The sequence below is a fragment of the Scardinius erythrophthalmus genome, assembly GCF_964197995.2.
Source record: "Scardinius erythrophthalmus genome assembly, chromosome: 23".
Classification (NCBI taxonomy): domain Eukaryota; kingdom Metazoa; phylum Chordata; class Actinopteri; order Cypriniformes; family Leuciscidae; genus Scardinius; species Scardinius erythrophthalmus.
The window spans coordinates 18200148-18220538 of NC_138243.1; the positions used below are offsets into that span (position 1 = coordinate 18200148).

At 37.7% G+C, this 20391-nt stretch overlaps 1 protein-coding gene across 1 annotated transcript in view; it reads right to left on the reverse strand.

Annotated features, from left to right (window-relative positions):
- The window catches only part of LOC308683228 (autism susceptibility gene 2 protein homolog), an 80777-nt gene extending 61712 nt beyond the window's left edge, over positions 1-19065 (reverse strand). The window contains exons 1-2 of the mRNA XM_081353579.1: positions 18679-19065; positions 16116-16826 (exon numbers count right to left, since the gene is read on the reverse strand). Of these exons, the coding sequence (XP_081209705.1) occupies positions 16116-16388 (273 nt within the window). The 5' untranslated portion in view covers positions 16389-16826; positions 18679-19065. The remainder of the gene's footprint in view (positions 1-16115; positions 16827-18678) is intronic.
- Between the last annotated feature and the right edge of the window lie 1326 nt (positions 19066-20391).

The following is a 20391-nucleotide window of genomic DNA, read 5'->3' on the forward strand; positions in this document are numbered from 1 at the left end:
TCATATTTTCTACACTGCACTTAGATTATTGCAAATGCCTTTTTAAAGGGCACCTATTATGCAAAATTCACTTTTACATGGTGTTTGAACATAAATGTGTGTTGGCAGTGTGTGAGCAAAACCACCCTAGAATGATAAAAATCCACCCAGTGGTTTTTTTACAATCTCAATAAGCACTGTCTCAAAATGAGCTGTTCTCAGATTCGGCGCAATGTGACGTAGAATTGAGCAGGCCCCTCCCACGACTGTTGAGTGACACTGGAGTTTGAGCATAGGCCCGCCCTGAGTGAGCTGGACACAGTCCGCCATTGTTTCGACGCTTGAGCAGCTGTAGACAAGAATGTCTCCTAAGCGATTGAGGTGTGTTGTTTATGGATGTAAGAATGAACATAGCAGTCTTCATTTACTCCCGTTATTACTCAAGGATGGATCTCACCAACTGTTTGTGATCAAGCTTACACTCTCCGGAGCAACAGGCCTAACGTGACTGAACACGGAAGAAATGAAAGTGCGAGCGCTCTTTATGACAGCTCATCGAGTCGTTTTACGGATATAAAGTTTACCAGTTTATTTAGCACCCACTGAAAAGGTGTGTATATTTGTTTACTGTTAGTTGTAACGAGTGTTTTGTGTACTTCGCTGTGCATGTTGTTGATAATGAAAGGGAGAGAGAGAGAGTTTATGAATAAGACTTTAATGCTCACTTCTTATACTGTGTTTACTCAGCTCTTACAGAGATTCTCTGGAGTAAAACTAACGCTCATCTTTTGTGTGATGTACAATAAACTTCACTGAACTCATCAGTATATTTTGGTCATCATTCGGACGGGTTTTGCTACAGCAGGCTTGTATTAGTGGATAAAAGCAGATGACAAATAAGTTATAACCATAATTAAACTAAACTATACCTGTTCTATCTCCATACAGCATATACTCTGGCTCTGTGGGCATTATTGTCCGACTCCGAGTCGAAATGAACACCGCAACTGAGAGTTTCTGTTCTGACATTATCAGATGAGATTGTCCTGACTGAAGCGCGAGCTCGTGAGGCTCCGCCCCCTGTGCCGTGCAGCAGCAGTTAATTTGCATTTAAAGGGCACACACTAAAACAGCGCGTTTTTCTGAGCCCCAAAAAATTACAATTTAAACATGCTAAAGTAAAAAATGATCTGTTGGGTATTTTGAGCTAAAACTTCACATACACACTCTGGGGACATCAGACACTTATTTTACATCTTGTGAAAAGAGTCATAATAGGTGCTCTTTAAAAGACTACAATTGAAAAATGTATAAATTTTATATCAAATTCAACCCACCAAAGTGGCTAGTATGAGTAGGGCCCTATAATTTCCGCGATCACGGAATCGCGGACGGAATCGCGGAATTGGCAAATTAACGCGGAATCTACTGTCAACGCGGAATTTCGCGGAATTTTACATATTTGGAATAAAATTCTGTTTTTGTGTGGGAGAAAAACGTATGTCTGAGGAAAATGGCATATTACTGAACGAAAGAGCAGAGGCCCGGTCGCGCGCGCATCTTCAAACTGTCTTGCTCTCTCTCACTCCCTCGCGCTTATTAATCTAAATCAATTGAGAACTGACACAATGGTAAAAGATCGGAAGAACGAAGTTTCACATGGAGCATTCGGATATTTTTTTCCTGAATTAGGCTATACCGCTGGGTGTGAATTGTGCAAAAAAAAAACTTTTTTACCTTGCCTTCTTCTCTGAAAAGCATTCCGCCCATTCAGCTGACATAAAAAAAACACTTTCAATAAACTAAACAAAACCTATCCAATGATGAAATGTTTTCTGTGTTGACAAATCTTGTGCGATGTCCTAACTGCTGGGATAATCACACAACGCGTACAAGTCTGCTAATGATACGTCCGATTCGCGAACTAATGACTCATTTGAACCGATTCACTTTAATGAATGGTTAAAACAACTGATCTGTCCAACACTGAATCGGTTCGGTGAATAACAAAATCGGTAACACTTTACAATAAGGTTCCATTTATTAAACTCTAGTTAACTAGATCAGTTAACATTAACTATTAATAAACTGCACTTCTACAGCATTTATTAATCTTTATCAATGTTAATTTCACCATTTAGTAGCCTACATTATTTAAATGAAAAGTTGTATTTGTTAACATTAGTTAGCTTAATGTAGCCTACTGTGTGAAGTAACATAATAAAAATACAGGGTTAGGGTTAACTAAGATTAACAAAGATTAATAAATACAGTAACAAATGTATTGCTCGTGGTTCATGTTAGTTAGCCTAATACATTCACTAATGTAAACAAACCAAACCACATTTAACACCTCTTAAAATGAGAATTTTGTTTGTTACCTCAATAAATTTAGGGTCATTCCTATTTTATCTGTGTACATTTTAATTATTAACATTAAAAACACTATTTTTACGACTAAAATAACAGTAAAGGGTAAAAAAAAACTGAATTCCCAAAAATTTCAACGGAAAAACGGAATTTGCAAAAACGGAAAAAACGGAATTTGGGAAAAAATATAACGGAATTTGGGGAAAAATAAAACGGATTTTATAGGGCCCTATATGAGTGACTGCGTTAAACGCCACTGCTGAAAGCATTTGGCAGGTGTAAATGTCAAGCCTTGAAAATAATATAAATTAATACGTTTGAGCACCAAATCAGAAAATTAGAATGATTTCTGAGGGATCCTGTGACACTGAAGACTGGAGTAATGATCCTGAAAATTCAGCTTTGCCACCAACCACAGGAAAAAAGTATAATAGTATACTGTTTTAATGTATTTTTTGGATCAAATCAATGCAGCCTTGGTGAGCAAGTAGTCTGTCAAGCAAGCATAGGTCTAAAAGCAACAATCGTATGGTATCTACTATCTACCCACATCAGGTACATAATAGCTTGTGAATCCAGTGTAGATTGCTGTAACAGAGACAGCTGAAAATAACTCCTTATGATCAGAGCAGGCTTTAACCTCAGCTAGATACATTTGACCTCACACTGCAAACTCTTCCTCCTTACAGAGCGCTGAACTCGAGCCGAAGAGGAAAAAACTGATCTGATGGATCAAATAAGGCTGTCAGCATGGAGCCATATAGCAGAGACAGAGTGAGTTTGTGTGCCTCTGAATGACAGTGGACCTCATTTCTTGAACTCTGATTGCAGTAGTTTGTCTCTTCTATAGCCCTCTTACCTACAAACTAATGACCTGCATTCACCAGCCATCCAAAAGCACAAGCACTCCTCTTGTAACATTTCAACCTGTACAAACCATTAGGCAAAGCACATAAATGAACAAAGATCCCCTAGAAACAAGCCCTTCAATATCTGGAATCAGTGCAATCAATTTAAATTTGTAACTTGGAATACATGAATAGTTTTTAGTGTCCATAATTAGACGCACAGAACACCAGATCTGACAAAGATATGGTGTCAATTCTTTCTAGAAACTGTTTTTACTATCTAACATCATCTGTCCTTGAAGTTTATATTATTTAAATTAAATTAACTTTATTTAAATGTATTTATTTCTGCATGTCAGGGGATAAAAAGTGTATAGTGCATATCTCCCATTTGATCCAAATCATTCGGGACTGAAAACACCAGTGAGAGCCAACAGGAGGTCAGGGATGAGTTCCAGAACTCTAAAGCGGAGGTTCTGCTGACAGACAGACAGCCTGAAGGCAAGCCTGGCATGTTGTGACATGGTAGAAAAAAATCACTTAAGAGATTTCAGTGGAGCAAACACCCAAACATTGGAGTGGGGAATTGGTGTGTGCCATTAGCAAATACGGAAGAAAACCGTGACAAGCAATTTGCATTAAGCTTAATTAGGATGATCAAGGAGGACAACAAAACAAAACAGTTGTATATCGATATTATAAAGAGTTAATCTATAGATTTGAACTTTCTATCGTAGATCTGGTTGGAAATAGACAAACCATAAGTGAGGTTAAGAGAGTGGACAAAAAATGCATACAATTAATTACTGGTAGTAAGTAGCTGTAATTTACAGGGTGAAAACTAGTTTGATGAAGGAGCTGGTAATATAAAGTTAGATTGTATTGAAGGTTGTATGTATGAAAACCCTGTAATACATCCTATTACATTTCAGGCTCCTTTTATGCTCTCAGACAGTCACACATAAAAAACACACTCACACATCCACATATCTCTAGTCACAACACTACATCACTTCTGTCATCTCAAATGACTCCAAAATGTTCCTCAGTTCTACGATTCAATTAGCACATAAAACATCTTGCCAAGCCAAATTAGAAACAAGGCTTCCTCATTACTCTCCCACCAAGCACAAACTCACTGGGCCTCTAAACTGCTCCTCATGCATAATTCAGCAGCCACAAATATGGCATTTAGGCAGGATGGCTGTTATGCATCGAACAGCAAGGGTCGGGTACAAACAGGAGGCTAAATGCGAAACGCTAATTCAGAAATGAGTCATAGAAAATAAGACCCGAAAACGCGCAGCTAACAAGTTCACAGCAGTGGTTTTGGTGAAAGGGTTTTTTCTGTCCAAAAGAAGCTCTGGTGATGCCTTTGGATCCTGACTAGATTTGCATTTCCTGATACTACTTATATTATTGTCTATATTATTGGGCACTTTCCCTCACGGACTAGAATAGATTAATAATGGTTGACTACAAAAGTGTATTTCTACACAATGTGCAAATGAACTACGAGAGCCCTGTCAGTGAATACATGCCCTTGTATTGTCCTCCTGTGTCTGCAGACATTGGCTGGACTTGCTCTTGACCCCAAACACTTCCGCTGACCAGCAAGCTGTTCCACACACACCTAATCAGTCACTTCAGGAAAAACAAAAGAGACTTGGAATGGAATTACACATTCTTCTCATGTGCTAACAGAGACAACCTAAACAATTACTTGGCATGTGTTCGAGTTATAACTTATTACAGGCTAAAGTTTAGTTACAATGAAGGTGGCTTTTCAAGTGGTAGGTGGAGAGATTTTGAGTCCTTAGCCATAAATTCTGCTTATAATTCAGATTAAAATGTGTTTACACTGAGCAAAAAGAACAATCCTATTCATCCTATTCCTCATTTTTAAGGTTTAGAACAATCCCTAATTGTAAGTATTAAACTTAAGCATGTAACTCTTCACATACTATTTCAAGCATCATATAAGTACAGAAAAACCAACAGGCTGCAAAAGTAAATCTAACATCTGGGCTCCTTGATCACAACACAATCATGCATTTTCCCAGTCAATGCAGCCAGAACACAAATAGAAAATAAATACAATCTGGTACATCTAAATCTGCAATGTAATTAAAATGATGAAATTGAAATGATAAATTCTGGGATATCTATAACCATAATTTATTGGAGGCAGGTGAACTGATGGAAAGAGTCCATCTCTTTTTTTTCTTTCTTTAGGCTTTTATGAATTTAGACACTCTGAGAGACAGAAATTATGGTTTATGACACACACATGGTTTAACACCGCTTTGAGTCACACGAACTCTGTGGTTTGAAGATCTTGATTAATAGCTACAGGATATAAAATCAAGCCAAATGGCGTTCCTGCATATGGCGTGTAGTAGGGAGGAAAAAAATAGCTCTATCCGGCCAGGGCCAACAACAACATACAACCCAAAAGAAGGAAAATACAATATGGGAAGGGACATTCATTATACAAAACAGGGTGCCATTTATGTCCCTCATATAAATAACTGTAAAAATTACTTTATAAATGAATAACCAATGCCAATTTTTAGTATGTAGACCTTTAATCTAAACACATCAACAACAAAAAAATTCACTAATGTTATTTTGAATGTTTTTATTTTTACCTTTTCCTCTTACAAGGTTGCCTTTTGTCTTTTTTGTCTTTTTTTCCAACTTTACCTTTCTGTATTAACAAACATGCAAATTTTTAAAACTATAATTTTGTCATTAATCCATATTTATATTTTAGATTTTTGTAGACGATGTATTATTAAAAAATTCCAGGTTGTTACTAATGAGTACCGTTAAGCATATTTTCTCCTTTTAAAGCAATAAACAAGTCCATAAATAAAAAAGTCATTATGACATCATCTATTGAAGAAGTGAACTCTTCAAGGAAAAGTCAAATGCTGTGTCCGAAATTGCATACTGTCTAGTAGGTACTACATTTGTTTTGAAACTGACTTCACCACCGATAAAAAGTTATGTTTTATATAGTATGAATGTGTGTAATATGAATGAAATTAAGGTGTACTACATTCACCATGTTGTCATTGTCATTGTCATGTGACCTACGGTGTCAGTTGCGTTGCTTAATTTCCATTTGCAACTTCAGATTCAGAATCTCACCGGAAGTAGTAGGTAATCCGGGTACTTTCACCTTTTGTTTTATGGATACTATGAATTTGGATAATACTCAGTTCACATACTGTTTTTAGTCTATTTTACTGTATAGTATGGAAGTAGGGATATTCGAATGCAGTGAAAGTCTCATTTTGTCGGTAGGGAACAACATTAAAAAGTCAATCTTATTACCATGATTTTGGACATTAAACAACTGATTATTAAAACTGAAAGTCTATAGAAATTTAGTATTAATTTTCTAAGAGGCAAGGTCATGAGCACAAGGCTTTGTAATGCCAAATTAGACTCTAAAACTGCCTTTCTGAAGTCCCATCAGATATCAAAATTTATTACAAACATTTTTTTGTCTAATAGAATGATTAAAATCAACAATTAGTAATATTTAGTACTTTACAAATCACCTTATCAAACTGTCTCATGGGTACCTGTTTTCGTAGAATGAACCACTATAAGGACATTTCAGAGAAAAGGAGGGAAAGAAAGAGAGCGAGCTCCCTTCCACTTGTCCTGTCTCGACCTGACTTTGTCTTACATAAAGAAAAATCAAGTTGCTTTTGGGTGTGTGCGTGTGAATCAGAGGATGAAACGTGTGAGAGGAAGGGTATGAGAAGAGGAACAGGGCTCTATCACAGTCTCTAACACCGTGTCCTAACCATACGCGCCGCGCCACCGCAACACACGATAAAATTTATCTTTTCCATGTCAATCAGAGTTTTTGTCCTATCCAGCCGCGACGGCGACACGCGACGATTCTATTTAGAAACGGTTTCTATTTTTCTGCAACATCGTGCTGCAACAACAAACACAAAGTGTGGCAATGATAATCTCAGGTACTGTTTATGTGGTTTATTTAATGTTAAAAGTATTTAATGTGACTTTGAATATCATTTAGTGCTCCCAGCTTTGTAGCTGTAAAAGCAACTGCATAATTCACCTCAGATCTTGAAATTAAAGAAATGGAAACAAGAACTTTCAAACTGTGAACAAATAAGTGTATTATTTGACAAAGATAGTTTTATTAACTCAGTAGCCTATGTATTTGAATAATGTTTCAATGCTGTAATATTTGTGAATTTGATTATGTAGCCTACTTATCCATTTTCTTGCGATTGCCGTCAAGATTACTCTTCCCGCCCACACGCTGTTCTGATTGGCTGTGGGTTTTGATTGTTTTTTTTTCAGCATCTCGAAATCGCGTTGTGTCTAGTGTGGACAGACAAATTATTTTTTGCTGGAATCTTATCGCATCGCATCTGGTTAGGACACGGTGTAACAAAAACCTGCTTTGCAATGACATCACTTGCTGCCAGATGTTGGCAGGCAGAGAGAGCCAGAAGTTTTAACTTCTTCCAGGTCTCTGTGAGCCTTCAAGCCCTCACAGCCCTGCTGTTGACTAGCTTTCACAAACACTTTACTTTCATTCTATTCCTCCACACAAGAGAACAGGGATAATGAATGAGTGGTGTCCCACCAGATACTAAGTCACAGACATGCCAGATGTATTATTATAAACTTACTTAGACAAGCCAGTTATATTTGAATAAAAATGTAATTTGCCTAAGCATTAGCTGTTTGAGTTTGAGCAGCATATGATCTACTCTTTGCAGACTAGCGTTTGCAGCTAGTCATATGGGATAGACTTCGGGCACTTAACACCGCTATTTGATACATTATTTACGTCTACACCAAAACGCTGAGCGCATGCTTTCTGAGCGTGTCTCCGCAAAGGCAACCATTACTTGTAATATTGCTCATTTTGGGGGGGGAAATTGGTAAACTTAAAGGAATAGTTTGGGGTTTACAAGTTCAAGTTTTGGGCACATTTAGCATTGTTCTGCAAATATTCTTTGGCGAAATCCAGTCATTTCAATAGGAGTCTGTGCAATCAGGAGTTGTTGTGAAGATGAAAAATATTCCCTATGCAGCGTTTGAATTGGTCACGTAAATATATAAGGCAAAAATCTTAGCTGTCTGTGTTAACATGATTTTGAAGTGGAAAAAAAACGCTTACTCGCCTTATATTCAATTTTAAAATTCTGTCACCGTGACAACACAACCCTTAAACTCTAAAATGACAGTAAAAAATTATTTAAAGAGCTTTAAAGCTCAAATAACACATTTTAACAAAATAATTAATTTAAGTGATTTAATTTTTAGCTCCATATTTCTTAAGTGCCTCTCCTTAACCTTGATTTCTGTTTTTGTTTTAAAGTAAATAAACGTGGTAATCTTATGTCACCAATGCAGTCAAATGAGCTTAACTTGTATTAAACTTCCTTTAAGTATTAGACTTAAGTATACAGCAACCCTGTGTCGGAAACATGGAAAAAGAAAAAATGTTGGGTCAACTCCTACATTGTGGTGGTGGTGGTGAGTTTTCTTTTCAGAAGCACAAGTTGTTAACAGACACCAGAGCCGCCAGTGAGGCCAATACACACATTTTAATTTCAAAACTGTTAACATCTTAAACGTTTTTGTCGTTTTTAATTAAAAGCTACGAAGGCATCAGTGCATATCAGTGAACAGATGTTGGGAGAGTTTGGAGGGAATGCTGAGTGTTGTCTCTCTCTCTCTCTCTCTCTCTCTCTCTCGCTCTCTCTCTCTCTCTCTCTCTCTCTCTCTCTCTCTCTCTCTCACTCTCTCTCTCGCTCTCTCTCTCACACACACACACACACACAGTGCACTATCCCCTCTGTACACCCTCGCAGGGTCATTAATGATATTCTTGCCACACCATTTAAACATGAGAGCAAACATTTACTGTGGTTAACAGCCCTTTTGCAACACCCCAGCTATTACCACAGCTGCTGCTGCTATAAAGTGTAAGAGTGTCATGGCACCTGGAAATAACCATAAAACAATGATTTAAATATGTTTGTCTGTACAAATCGATATACATGCATGTGGCAGACGTCACACCTGGATTTGTCAATGGCAAAATTACATGTGCAGCTGTTGCAGCGATACTTGTGCCAGCGCTGGATTAAAGCTCTTACAACAATTAACCTTCGTCACACCTGTACTTGTCACACCATTTAACAAATTACCTGTCACAACCATGCACATCTTTGTATTTCATTTTTCCTTTAACAGGTACACCGAGTTATTTTCTTTTCAAAATGCCTCTAAAGATCAATTAAATGTCAGGTCATGGCTAATATCGTCAGAGATTGGATGATTGCTTTTAATGGAGCCAAAATGAGAGAAAAAGCGTTCGAACAACACAGCTAATTAATGAGCCATTTCAAACTATTTTAATCATGCAATAAGCAGACAACTCCTGCTGGGCGCCCAAAGATTATTCAGTATTGATGTCAGCTTGATATTTAGTTTAATTGTAGACATATGTGCATTAGTTTTAGACAATATACTGAGTTCTCTACAACCAACGCTCATTTATTTTTAAATTTGAGACTTTTTCACATCAATGCCATATGGTGATGACTTGATTCAGAAATTTAAATGTATGCTACATCCGAATTTGCATATAATTTATTGCAAATAGCATTAGAGATTAGATGTAGCCAGCTCTAGATCATATTACGTTAAAAGTAACAAATCAACAGTGCCTAGATAACATACTTTTTCTGCATTTTTAAAGTTTGCATCCGTTTATGCTATTTGGGATTGTCTTTTCACAAACTTCCACAGCACTTTTTAAATATATAAACCTAAAAGTTATCAATCAATAATTGATTTCAAAGACAATAATTTGATGAATTTGGTTGATTGCTAATGCTTATAATGCAGTACACAAAGCAGTGTACCACCAAGACACAATTTTACAATGTGATTTGATATTTGATATTGCCATTTATCATCATACTATTTTAAGTTATTATAGTAATCATAAACACATTGGTATAAAGTGCCAACAGTTAAACAGTTTACAGCACTTTGTTATTCGACCACTGATTTATCTATGGCAGCTAACGAATCGAAAGTCTTGCACATTTACAGAAAATAGCTTTCTTCTGCATTGCAAAAAAGCTGGATATACTAATGCATAAAGAAAATATATATAACATTGAATTTTACAATCACCAGCACTGTATACTCAGGACTCAGCCTTACAGTAATTCCACATTTAGCTGATCCTCAATTGCTCTCAGCATGTTTTGTATCTTTAATAAAAGATTTTTTGCACAATAGCTTCACTTGCAATCCCATATCATGCATTAATAACCCTAAAACAGCAAAAGTATTGCTATACATGTGACTTGTGATCCAAAAGAGACGCTGTCTAAGTAGGAGTCTAAAGGAATGTAAAAGCGTAACTACAGAATGATCCATCGGCTGCTTTTAGCATGCCTTGAAGTGACAGGACTGTATATTTGATGTGTCAGTCATGGCTCCTGCAGCACTGTATTAATGCATATCACACATCATATTCTGACAGTTTCAAATGAGGTCTAAATGAATATCGGCTGTCACTGCCATTAGTAGATATAAGCACTGTTAGGGAGGAAATTAATTGAAGGCTTAAAGACAGTGACAAATATCATGTATAGAAATATTCAGAACCTGCCTTAAAAATCACCAGCAATTTTTGACACTAAAGAAATGAGTGTTTTATGCATTTTACAAGCAGTTTTCTTTCTTTGTTCCGACATCGTTATTGACAGACTTTGTGTGTGTTTTTAACTTGGCACACATGCAACATCAATAGATTCAGCGCAACAATATTCTTCTCAATGAAGAGTGTAATCAATTTCTCTGTTCGAAATCGATTTGTCTGTTTCAAACAGCAAAGAGACATCTACAGCTCAGAAAATCTATAGCCCGTCTCGCAATTCTGCCAAGAAGATATTTCTGTCATAGTGCTTTTGACACGATTACATCACAATAGACAAAATTAACTTTTTGCATTTCCTCATCTATACCAGGCAATTTACATGCACATTGTCAACGAGAAGCTGAAGTGTGTAATTTATTGCATGTTAACAAACTTTCTGCTATCCTTTCTGCATAATTTGTAGAGACAGCTATAAGTAAGACATATGTAGATTTATTTCCCTTACAACTTAAAGATGGAACATCATACTATTCCAGGTTCAAGTTAAGCTCATTCAACAGAAGAAAAAAAAAATAGATTACAGTAAGGCAGTTAAAATGAAATGGGCAACTTTTTACTATGTTAATTAGCTTCCTAGGGCTGTCGCGGCAATTTTCCCTTGCGGTAATTTTGAGTGGCTCAATAGCGCAATATGCGGTATTATCGCCATTTGTTTGTTTATTTTGATTTATCAATATTTATTTGTTGCTATATATATATATATAAGTGTTGCGATGTGGTCAGCATGCACAAAAACTAGTACATTTTCAGTAACCAATATAACCGAAACTAAACAGCGTCTCTGCGCAATGAAAGGCTATCACTCAGCGTGATGTCACATTGTTACGGTAACGGACTGTCTTTGAGCAAGTCGTTAAACCGTTCATTCAACGAACACGTTCAAAAACGCTGATTCATTAAAAGATAGTAATGAAACAAGGTGTTAATTAATTTTAACTTTGAGGCTCCACTTTTCAAGGCTCAGCTGACCAGCAATGCGTCGCATGGGTAACGCTGAAGCTGATGCTCACTTAATAGAAACCAAAGGCATTGATTCAATGCGTGACTCGCTGATTTTATTTTTATTTTTCACGCGGCTTCCTTGCACTGTGGAATGCTGACCACTGACGCCATTCATGATAAATACCCTTAAACATTAAAAGGATGCCACGACAAATATTTCGCTTTCCTTGGACACGGCAACCTTTTCACGAATATATATGACTTGACCTCAAAGACAGACGCAGGTAATCGCACGCACTCAGTCGATCTCTCATTCACTTTCTGTTAAGGCTTAAGTGCAAATCCATGCATGTTAAAAATAACATGTATAACTCTGACCCGACATATAACGTAGGTGTAGTGTAAGCTTAGGTGAGAACTGACAAATGTGGAAGCACAGAGGATAGAGCAAAACAAAACACCGGTCATGAATTAAAAGTCTTAAACTAAAGTTTTAAAGAAAAATGTAGGAGGATTTCGATATAAGAGGGGTTGGGTCAGAGGTCACTTTTTCGCAGGAACTCAACTCTATTCTGAACGCATGTACAGCTGTTGCCAGAAGCTAGTGATTATATAGTTTTAAATATGGATATTTTTCTTTTAAAAAAAATCATCGCTTCGCTTCAGAAGACCTTTATTTACCCACTGAAGTCGTATGAATTACTTTTATGATGGATGGATGCACTTTATGGAGCTTCAAATACTCTGGACACTATTCATGCCATTACAAAGATGGAAGAGCCCAGATATTATTTAATAGAACTCTGATTGTGTTAGGCTGAAAGAAGAAAGTCATATAGCCTACACCCAGGATGACTTGAGGGTGAGAAGATTATGGGATAATTTTTATTTTGGGGTGAACTATTCCTTATATCCAAAACAATGCCTTTTATCCAAAACAATTTATATTACGAACACGATTTACACTTACTGCAACACATTTACCTGACCATAACCTTTCATGACTGCATAACACTGAGAGTTCAATCTCATTTCAAATGAATTACAAGTTGTCAGGATGCTTTTTGTCTTGCTGTGGCATTAGGCGAAAGACGAAAGATGTGCCCCTCTGGGCCTCATGCCAACCCCTCCTCCGGCCATGACCTAATTTCCACTTTCAACCATCCACTGCCTGGCACGATGGGTTCCCGCTCTGTCTTTTCCCTGTCTCTTTCTGAAATGCTAATCTTTTTTTTTTTCTAGAACTGCATTTAAGTTATTGCAGGCTGTGTAAATATTTGTAAATGATAAAAGCTCGGTCTGAAATCATGCCACTCATCAATTTAGCTAAAGAGGAGAACACAATGGAGTTGAAAACACAAAAAGAAACATTAGGCTAGATGTGTTCGCATTAAGATCAGAAAAGCTATTTTGATCGCCAGCTGAAAGAGAAAAACCATTGTGTAGAACCAATGCTTTGTTTTGCGTCAGGCACGTGCTAGAACATTAGTATTATTTACATTGACTTAACCATTTTCTTACGAGTGGATCAATGGAGTGGGGAACGCAGGCAGGGTGACTGCTGTTCTCAATCAAATGAGCTTGGAGCTTTACAACACAATGATCACATAAAGTGGTTTAAGGGCACCAGTGGTGCAGGCATTAAGTAATATTGAATTGGGGATGCAGAGGCGGGCAAGGGGGAGGAGGTTGAAACGATTACGTGGCAACTTTGTGCTCAGGGACCAAGGGGGAGGAGGTTTGTTGAGGCGGCCCGAGCCTGATGATTTAGTAATTTCTCAAAGTGGTGTAAAACACTGCCTCTCAGGCCTGTCGTTCCAGCACTAAGCAGCATTAATAAACACCCGGTCGCTGATGGCTCACTCCTATGCGAGTCTGTCCACTGGAGTGGAACGAGTTGGATTTCAATGTGTCATTTGGGAATACCTGTACGAATTCTTCAAGCCCCTCCTGGCAAATTGAGGACAAATTCCTGCTCAAATTGAAACCATCAAGGGATTGTTGTAAAAGAAGGACAAGAAATAGAAATAGTGAGGTTGAGGAAGAGAGAGAGAGACTGTTTAAATGAGATGGGATAAAGAGAGAATAGGTGTATTGGGTAAAAGTAAGATGGCTCTGACATATTGTAAAAGTGGATTCATATGGACAAAAAAAACATGTTTGGGCCAAAATCACAACAGCAAGCAATCAGAGCAAAACCAATATTAACATCCATCTACTGCTTTAATTTAATATGATGATAATTCAATAAATTTGCCGCTGTGGAATTGCAGTTTGCGCTGATGCATTGAGCTCTGGTGCTCATATACGGAAAATGTGAGTCTAGGTTGTGTCATTTCCATATCCAGTATCCTCTTATCATTTATAATCCTTTTTCTATAATCACTATTAATAACAATGGCAAAAAAAACATAATAATTACACTAGAATAGGCCAACATACATATTTGGCTAGCTGCACTGGCTCATTAAGTCCCATGATCATCTGAGATGCATGAATGAGAATGGAGCTGATCGTTGACATGCAGGATCTAGACAAAGGTCTCCTGCTCTGTGAGCTTCTAAATGAAGCAAGATGAGAGAGCATGAAGGGGCGGCTATAAGTCACAGATCCCAGAACAGTGAAGAGTGGTGAATGAGATGTCACCCCTGGAGAACTGCGCCTGCGGTTCATAGCGCTAGCGTGACAGTGTAAGCTGCTGACGGGCTCCTTTCACAGATTACTGTAGTGAACATCCAACACAATGCAACAGCATCTGTAGGGGATGTGAGGGTAAAGCGTGCAAAGCTTTGTCGTGTCAGACTGTTGGGCTTTTAACAGCAAGAGCGACGCTGAAAGTCAGAATGACACTTTACAGATGTCCTGTCAAGACTGACAAATAAAACAATGGCGAGGGCCAATGCTGCCTTCAAGTGCTCCTGGTAAGCACCTACGATATGACAAATCAAAAGTCAGAAACAAAATATGGAAGTAACAAAGAATGACAGAAAAAAACCACTGTAACGATAAGTGAATACACCTGCATTACTTATCCCCAATCTATGTTTTATTAAATGCATAGCATTTAAAAAAAAAACATGAAACTTGCAAACTGCGAAGGGTGAGTAATTAGCTTTATACTTAACTATAATATGACAAAATTAATCATATTTTATAAATAATAATAATATTAAATAAAAATATTACATAATGAAAATAATATTATTGAAAGAAAGCCTGGTAATTTAAATTACCATTTACTGCTTTCCGCCAAGAAGCTCTTATAAATGGAAAAAGCTATTTGTTAGCAGGACCCCAATCAAAAACTTGACCCCTTGCTTTCCATTCCAGTGTTTTAAGTCTGGAATACACTACATGACTTTTGCTCAGATTTTTGCCCCAATCTGCAGTCTAGAATCTAGATGAGTCGACAATAGTTGCCGCAAGTCTGCGCCAGTCTGCAGATTTTAGGCAGTCGGAGATTACAGATTTCAAAGAAAACAAAAGTTTGAAATTTGAAATCTACAATTATAGCTCAATTATGACATCCTGATAATCATTCTTCAACTTCACCAGAAGACATGAACACCTTTAGCTAAATATAACATCCTTTCATGATGATTTATATATAAGAACAGTTATAATAGATTATTAGTATTCAAACATCAAGTTCGATCTAAAACAGTCAACAACATTCTCGAAACTGCATCTTAAAGCAGGGATATCCTCAACAACAGTTGTGTCCCAAAAGACACAGTATAGTCCCTTGTCTTCTTCTACGTAAGGAAAGCTGTAATAGTTGAGTGCATGAATTGTCACATTCCGCATTTTTTTGTTTTTTTTAGTTAAATAAGTGCATCATCCAAGTACAGTATTTGAAGTGCACTTCTTGTTGGAATTTCCAGTTTGAACACTCTACACACACAGTATTTGTCATACAAAATGCCATTGAATAATGCTCAAGTACATAAATTCAGACGTGCCTTATGCCTTTGGCAGGAAAATGGCACATAAAGCCACATCTGCTTGAATCACAAACACTCTCACAGTGGAACAACAGAAAATCCAATACTGTGCAAACAGACCCAGGCAATTAGAGTCCAGAAAGAAGCAGTCTACAGACAATAATAAACCAGTCATTATACCGCCACTGAGCTTTTCACAGCCAAACCAAACAAGCACTTCCAAAAACAGCAGTCAAAAACACATTCACACGAAGTCCGCAGTACAAGACTACCCTGGTCTCTTACCTCAAGAGCTTCCAACGTCATAAATCCTGATATTGAGAATCCGTCAATGATGTCCTCCTCAGCAGAGGTAGACTCCTTCCTCTTCCTCCTCGGTGGCTTGGGTCGGGAGGAGGAGGAGGGGTTGGTACGGTCTTCCCTCTCAGAATCCGAGGAGAATCGAATCACGGGTCCCCGGACATGGTTATTCCTGATCCCGTTAGACATTCGCTCCCGGTCTCGCACGGACCGAGACTTCCGCTTTTTCCGGATCCCGCTGCACCGCGGGCCATCCATTTCACCAGATGACACACTCAAACGAACACTTCCTAGAAAGGAGGTTCTCGGCTCAAGCTCAGTTGTGGATGCAGAACTCGCACAATTCCCAACCAAACACCTGTAACTGAAAGCTTAATAACTGAACTCCAGTGTGAGATGCGCTATTTTCCAAATTCCACAACCGGCTGATGTTATGTGACTTTGCTTGAAATGCAATACACACATGAGATTCCAGAAGAAAAATGCATACATCCACAAGCACAAAAATCCAAAATAGAATCCTGTTAAGGGTTGCCAAACTGGAAAGTATCCAAACTTCCAAATTCAGCCCACGTTTAAGGGAAACAAACTGGCAGATCACTTGAAGTGTCTTCCAACGGAGCTGTAACAGGTCTCCACATGGCTGTCCTCACGGACCCAACACTCTGTTTAAGTGCAGTCTGACACCTTCCCATCCTACAAGTCAAAGAGATAAAGAGCAGATGTTTGAAATGTTCTCTATAAGAGCATTCCCAGAATCCCCACACTTAGCTATACATAGGAACACATCATGCAGGCAAATGAATAAAGCAATTTTCATAATACATTTGGACTCTCTGCAAGAGATCATCTTAAGATGCTTTCCTTTTGATCTAATTCCACAATGACTATAGTCACTTTCACATTCCCATCTTCCTAGATCTTACAGTTTCTTGAAAGAAAACAAAATTATTCAAAATGTGTTCTTGCAGAATAAATACATCATATAATGAGCCATTTACAGAGCTGAGTCTAGATCTCCTGTATTACATATTCAAGAGCTTATATTTCTCCTCCTGCACAGTCATTATTCTGAGACTGCTATAACCGGAGACAGGCGGAGTAAAATTATTCATTTTTCTTAACAGAGCTGTAGATCAAGAGAAAAAAATTGTCATTTTCTCACAGCAAATTTGAGTTCAACTGAGTACACTGACAGAACATTTATGGCTTACTTCTAGTCATCTACTCTAAAGAGTTACATCTAAGTACAAAACCAAGAGCCACAAAAAAATCATTCTGCACCTTATCTCTACTAGGGTTCCTCTGTTTATTTCCCAATGTCACCAAACTATAGATAAAACACTAAAAACCTTCAATACAACTAGCTAAATTCAGGGTTGTCAAAGAGAAGTGTACAGGTTCTGCAGCACGGGTTATTAGAATTAGAATACTAACAAACCAAGCCAGCACAGCCTCTGAAATTATTCTTTCTAAGCATTATTTTTTCATTAATCTTGAAAAAAGAGACAAGTCTGCGCAACATAATAAATAATTGCAGTGTTCATGTATAATGTTCTATCATTATAAAGTTGCTTAAGTTGTTTGTTTGTTTTTAAACTAATGAAGCTTTTTATTAGAATCATCTTTTTCTACCAAAAGGCTGTGGCTAAAATGCATGATGTCATATATGATGTCAAATTGATGACATCATGATCATCACCAGCCGACATTAACACCTTCAGTAGCTACATTATGACATCATATTCAGCTATCAACTTCAATAACAGACAGAACACATATAGAATCTACAGTACATTATGATATCATAATCATCCATCAACTTCACTAAATCTGCAGCTACATTGACATCATAATCAAGCATCACCTAAAACATTATCAGATAACATAAACACCTACATTTTGGTTATCGGCTAAAAAAATCAACTTTACTAGACAACATGAACACTTACAGCAGTAACATTGACTTCATAACTAGTAATAATTGACTGACACCTTCACCAAATCAGCAGCTACATTATGACATCATAATCAAGCATCAAACAGCATGTTATATCACAAATATCCATAAATGTTAACCTTAGTAGATAACAAAGATTTACAACAGCAATACTGACATCATAATCAAGCATCTACAGCAGCTACATTATGACATCATAGACACTCATCAACTTAAACTTCACTAGCCACCAACCTTCATCTGCCTTACAAATCCACCACCACTACCAAAACACTGAATATCAGCATTGCAATCTGACTTTTTCCTTATGAATTATGCATCCCAGTAACATTTTACCAACAGCAATGATCAACAGTACAGGTTGGCTATTACTGCAAAGCTATTGCCAATCACATATCCCTTGAACCTGATGATGCCCTGTGCTGGCACTCCTGTCAGACAAACGCGCGCGCGCGCACTCACACATGAAATATATAAATGGTTTTAATGTATTTACACTCCCTGCCAGCCCTCCCTTCACTCTCGCTGTCTTCCATGAGTCTTTTTTGTCTCTCTCTTTTTCTCTCTCCGTCAGTAAATCTCACGCACCGTGGCAGGTCCAGCCCACAGCAGCAGCAGCAGCGCCTGGCACTGCCTCCTTCAGCTCTAGATCCACCAAAACACAAAGCCTGCCTTCTCTCCTGCAGGACAAAAGCAACACATGCAAAGCCTGGCGAGTGGAGAAGGGCCGTCCGAGCGAGTCGTCGACATTCGGAAAGCGCGCTGCTCTAGAACGGAAAACAAAAGAGAAAATTTTCCACAAACAAATAAATCCTGCAAGGAAGCGAAGCTGCTCCTCTCCGCGAGTCCGTGCTTCAGGATCCCAGAGCGAGCGGGGACCGGGCGGATTGATACAGTACTGCCGCAGTGCCGCTTTACAGGCGATCCGCTTCCTCAGCGCATATAGTGCTGCGCTCTCTATACAGATCTCTCGGCTTAAATGCATGATACATTACTTTCAGATATTATATCTAACAAAACACTCTAAATGTAATTTAGCATACCATTTGTTTCCATCTGCGCTGATTATCAAAATAATGACAATTGTTGTATTCTGTATGGCGCTGATTACTTGGTTGATGACTTAAATTAGGCAAGGCAAGTTTATTTATATAGTACATTTCATACACTATGGTATGTATAATTGTAAATTGTATACATAAGTGGTTTACATAGAAAGGAATAAAAATAAGCACAAAATAAAAGCAAGGGAAATTAAAACAGTTATAAAAGGAATTAAAAGAGATTAATTATACAGTTATAAAATGAATTAGAGTAAAATGAATTAAAGTAGTAAATAGATGATACATAGAATAAACTTCTCATCTGGCAAAACAGAGGTGTATCTTATTTTGCATATAGTTTTACTCTTACACTGTATCTGTGGGGTTGGCCATCTCCAGTGGACCCGATTTTTCCATAAAATTGGACAGGAGGAGCATAGGACTGACCTCGGGTTCACTGCCCCATCAGTCCGCACCCCAAAAAAACCCATTTTTTTGGAAGCTCTAGGAATGGAGTCGATCCAGTCCGCACCCCAGAACCTCTAGTTTAATTGACATATCAAACTCACAACTCCACCACAGACAGAGGTCATCAGCATGGTTTCATCTCTCAAGTTCCCCAATTAAGTGGTTTATGTTTCTCTCTTACCCAATTCTCAGTGCCATTTGAGTTCAGTTTAGAATCAAAAGGATGAATACAGTGCAGTCAGTCAGACGTACAGTGGATACAGTTCTAAAAAGAATTAAAAACTGTCAAAACACTGATGTATCATATTTTGTACAGCTGCTTATTATACCGTGAGATCATCCCATGTGGATTGTAATGTGTCTGTGGTGATCCTAAAAAAATGATTTGACGTCTCCAATTGACCCGATTTCTCCCTAAAATCGGACAGGAAGAGCTCTAGGAGTGACTCTTTGGGTTCACTGCCCCATCAGTCCGCACCCCCAAAAATCCATTTGTTCAGAAGCTCTAGGAATGGAGATATTATATCTTACAAAACACTCTAAATGTAATTTAGAATACCATTAGGGTGCGAATTAGAGTGTTTGACTCCCGCTATTTAAAGGCTAAAACAAAGCAGAAGTAATAAGACATTTTAATTCCATATTAATTCTACACATAGCCTACTATAGGCCTAAAGAACGTTCAATTGTGTCTTTAAACGTATGAGACCACAAAAATTAGATTACAAGTTAAAGCACATATATACATAATATTTAAAGCCTATTGTTCCATTCTTAAGACCTTCTAAAA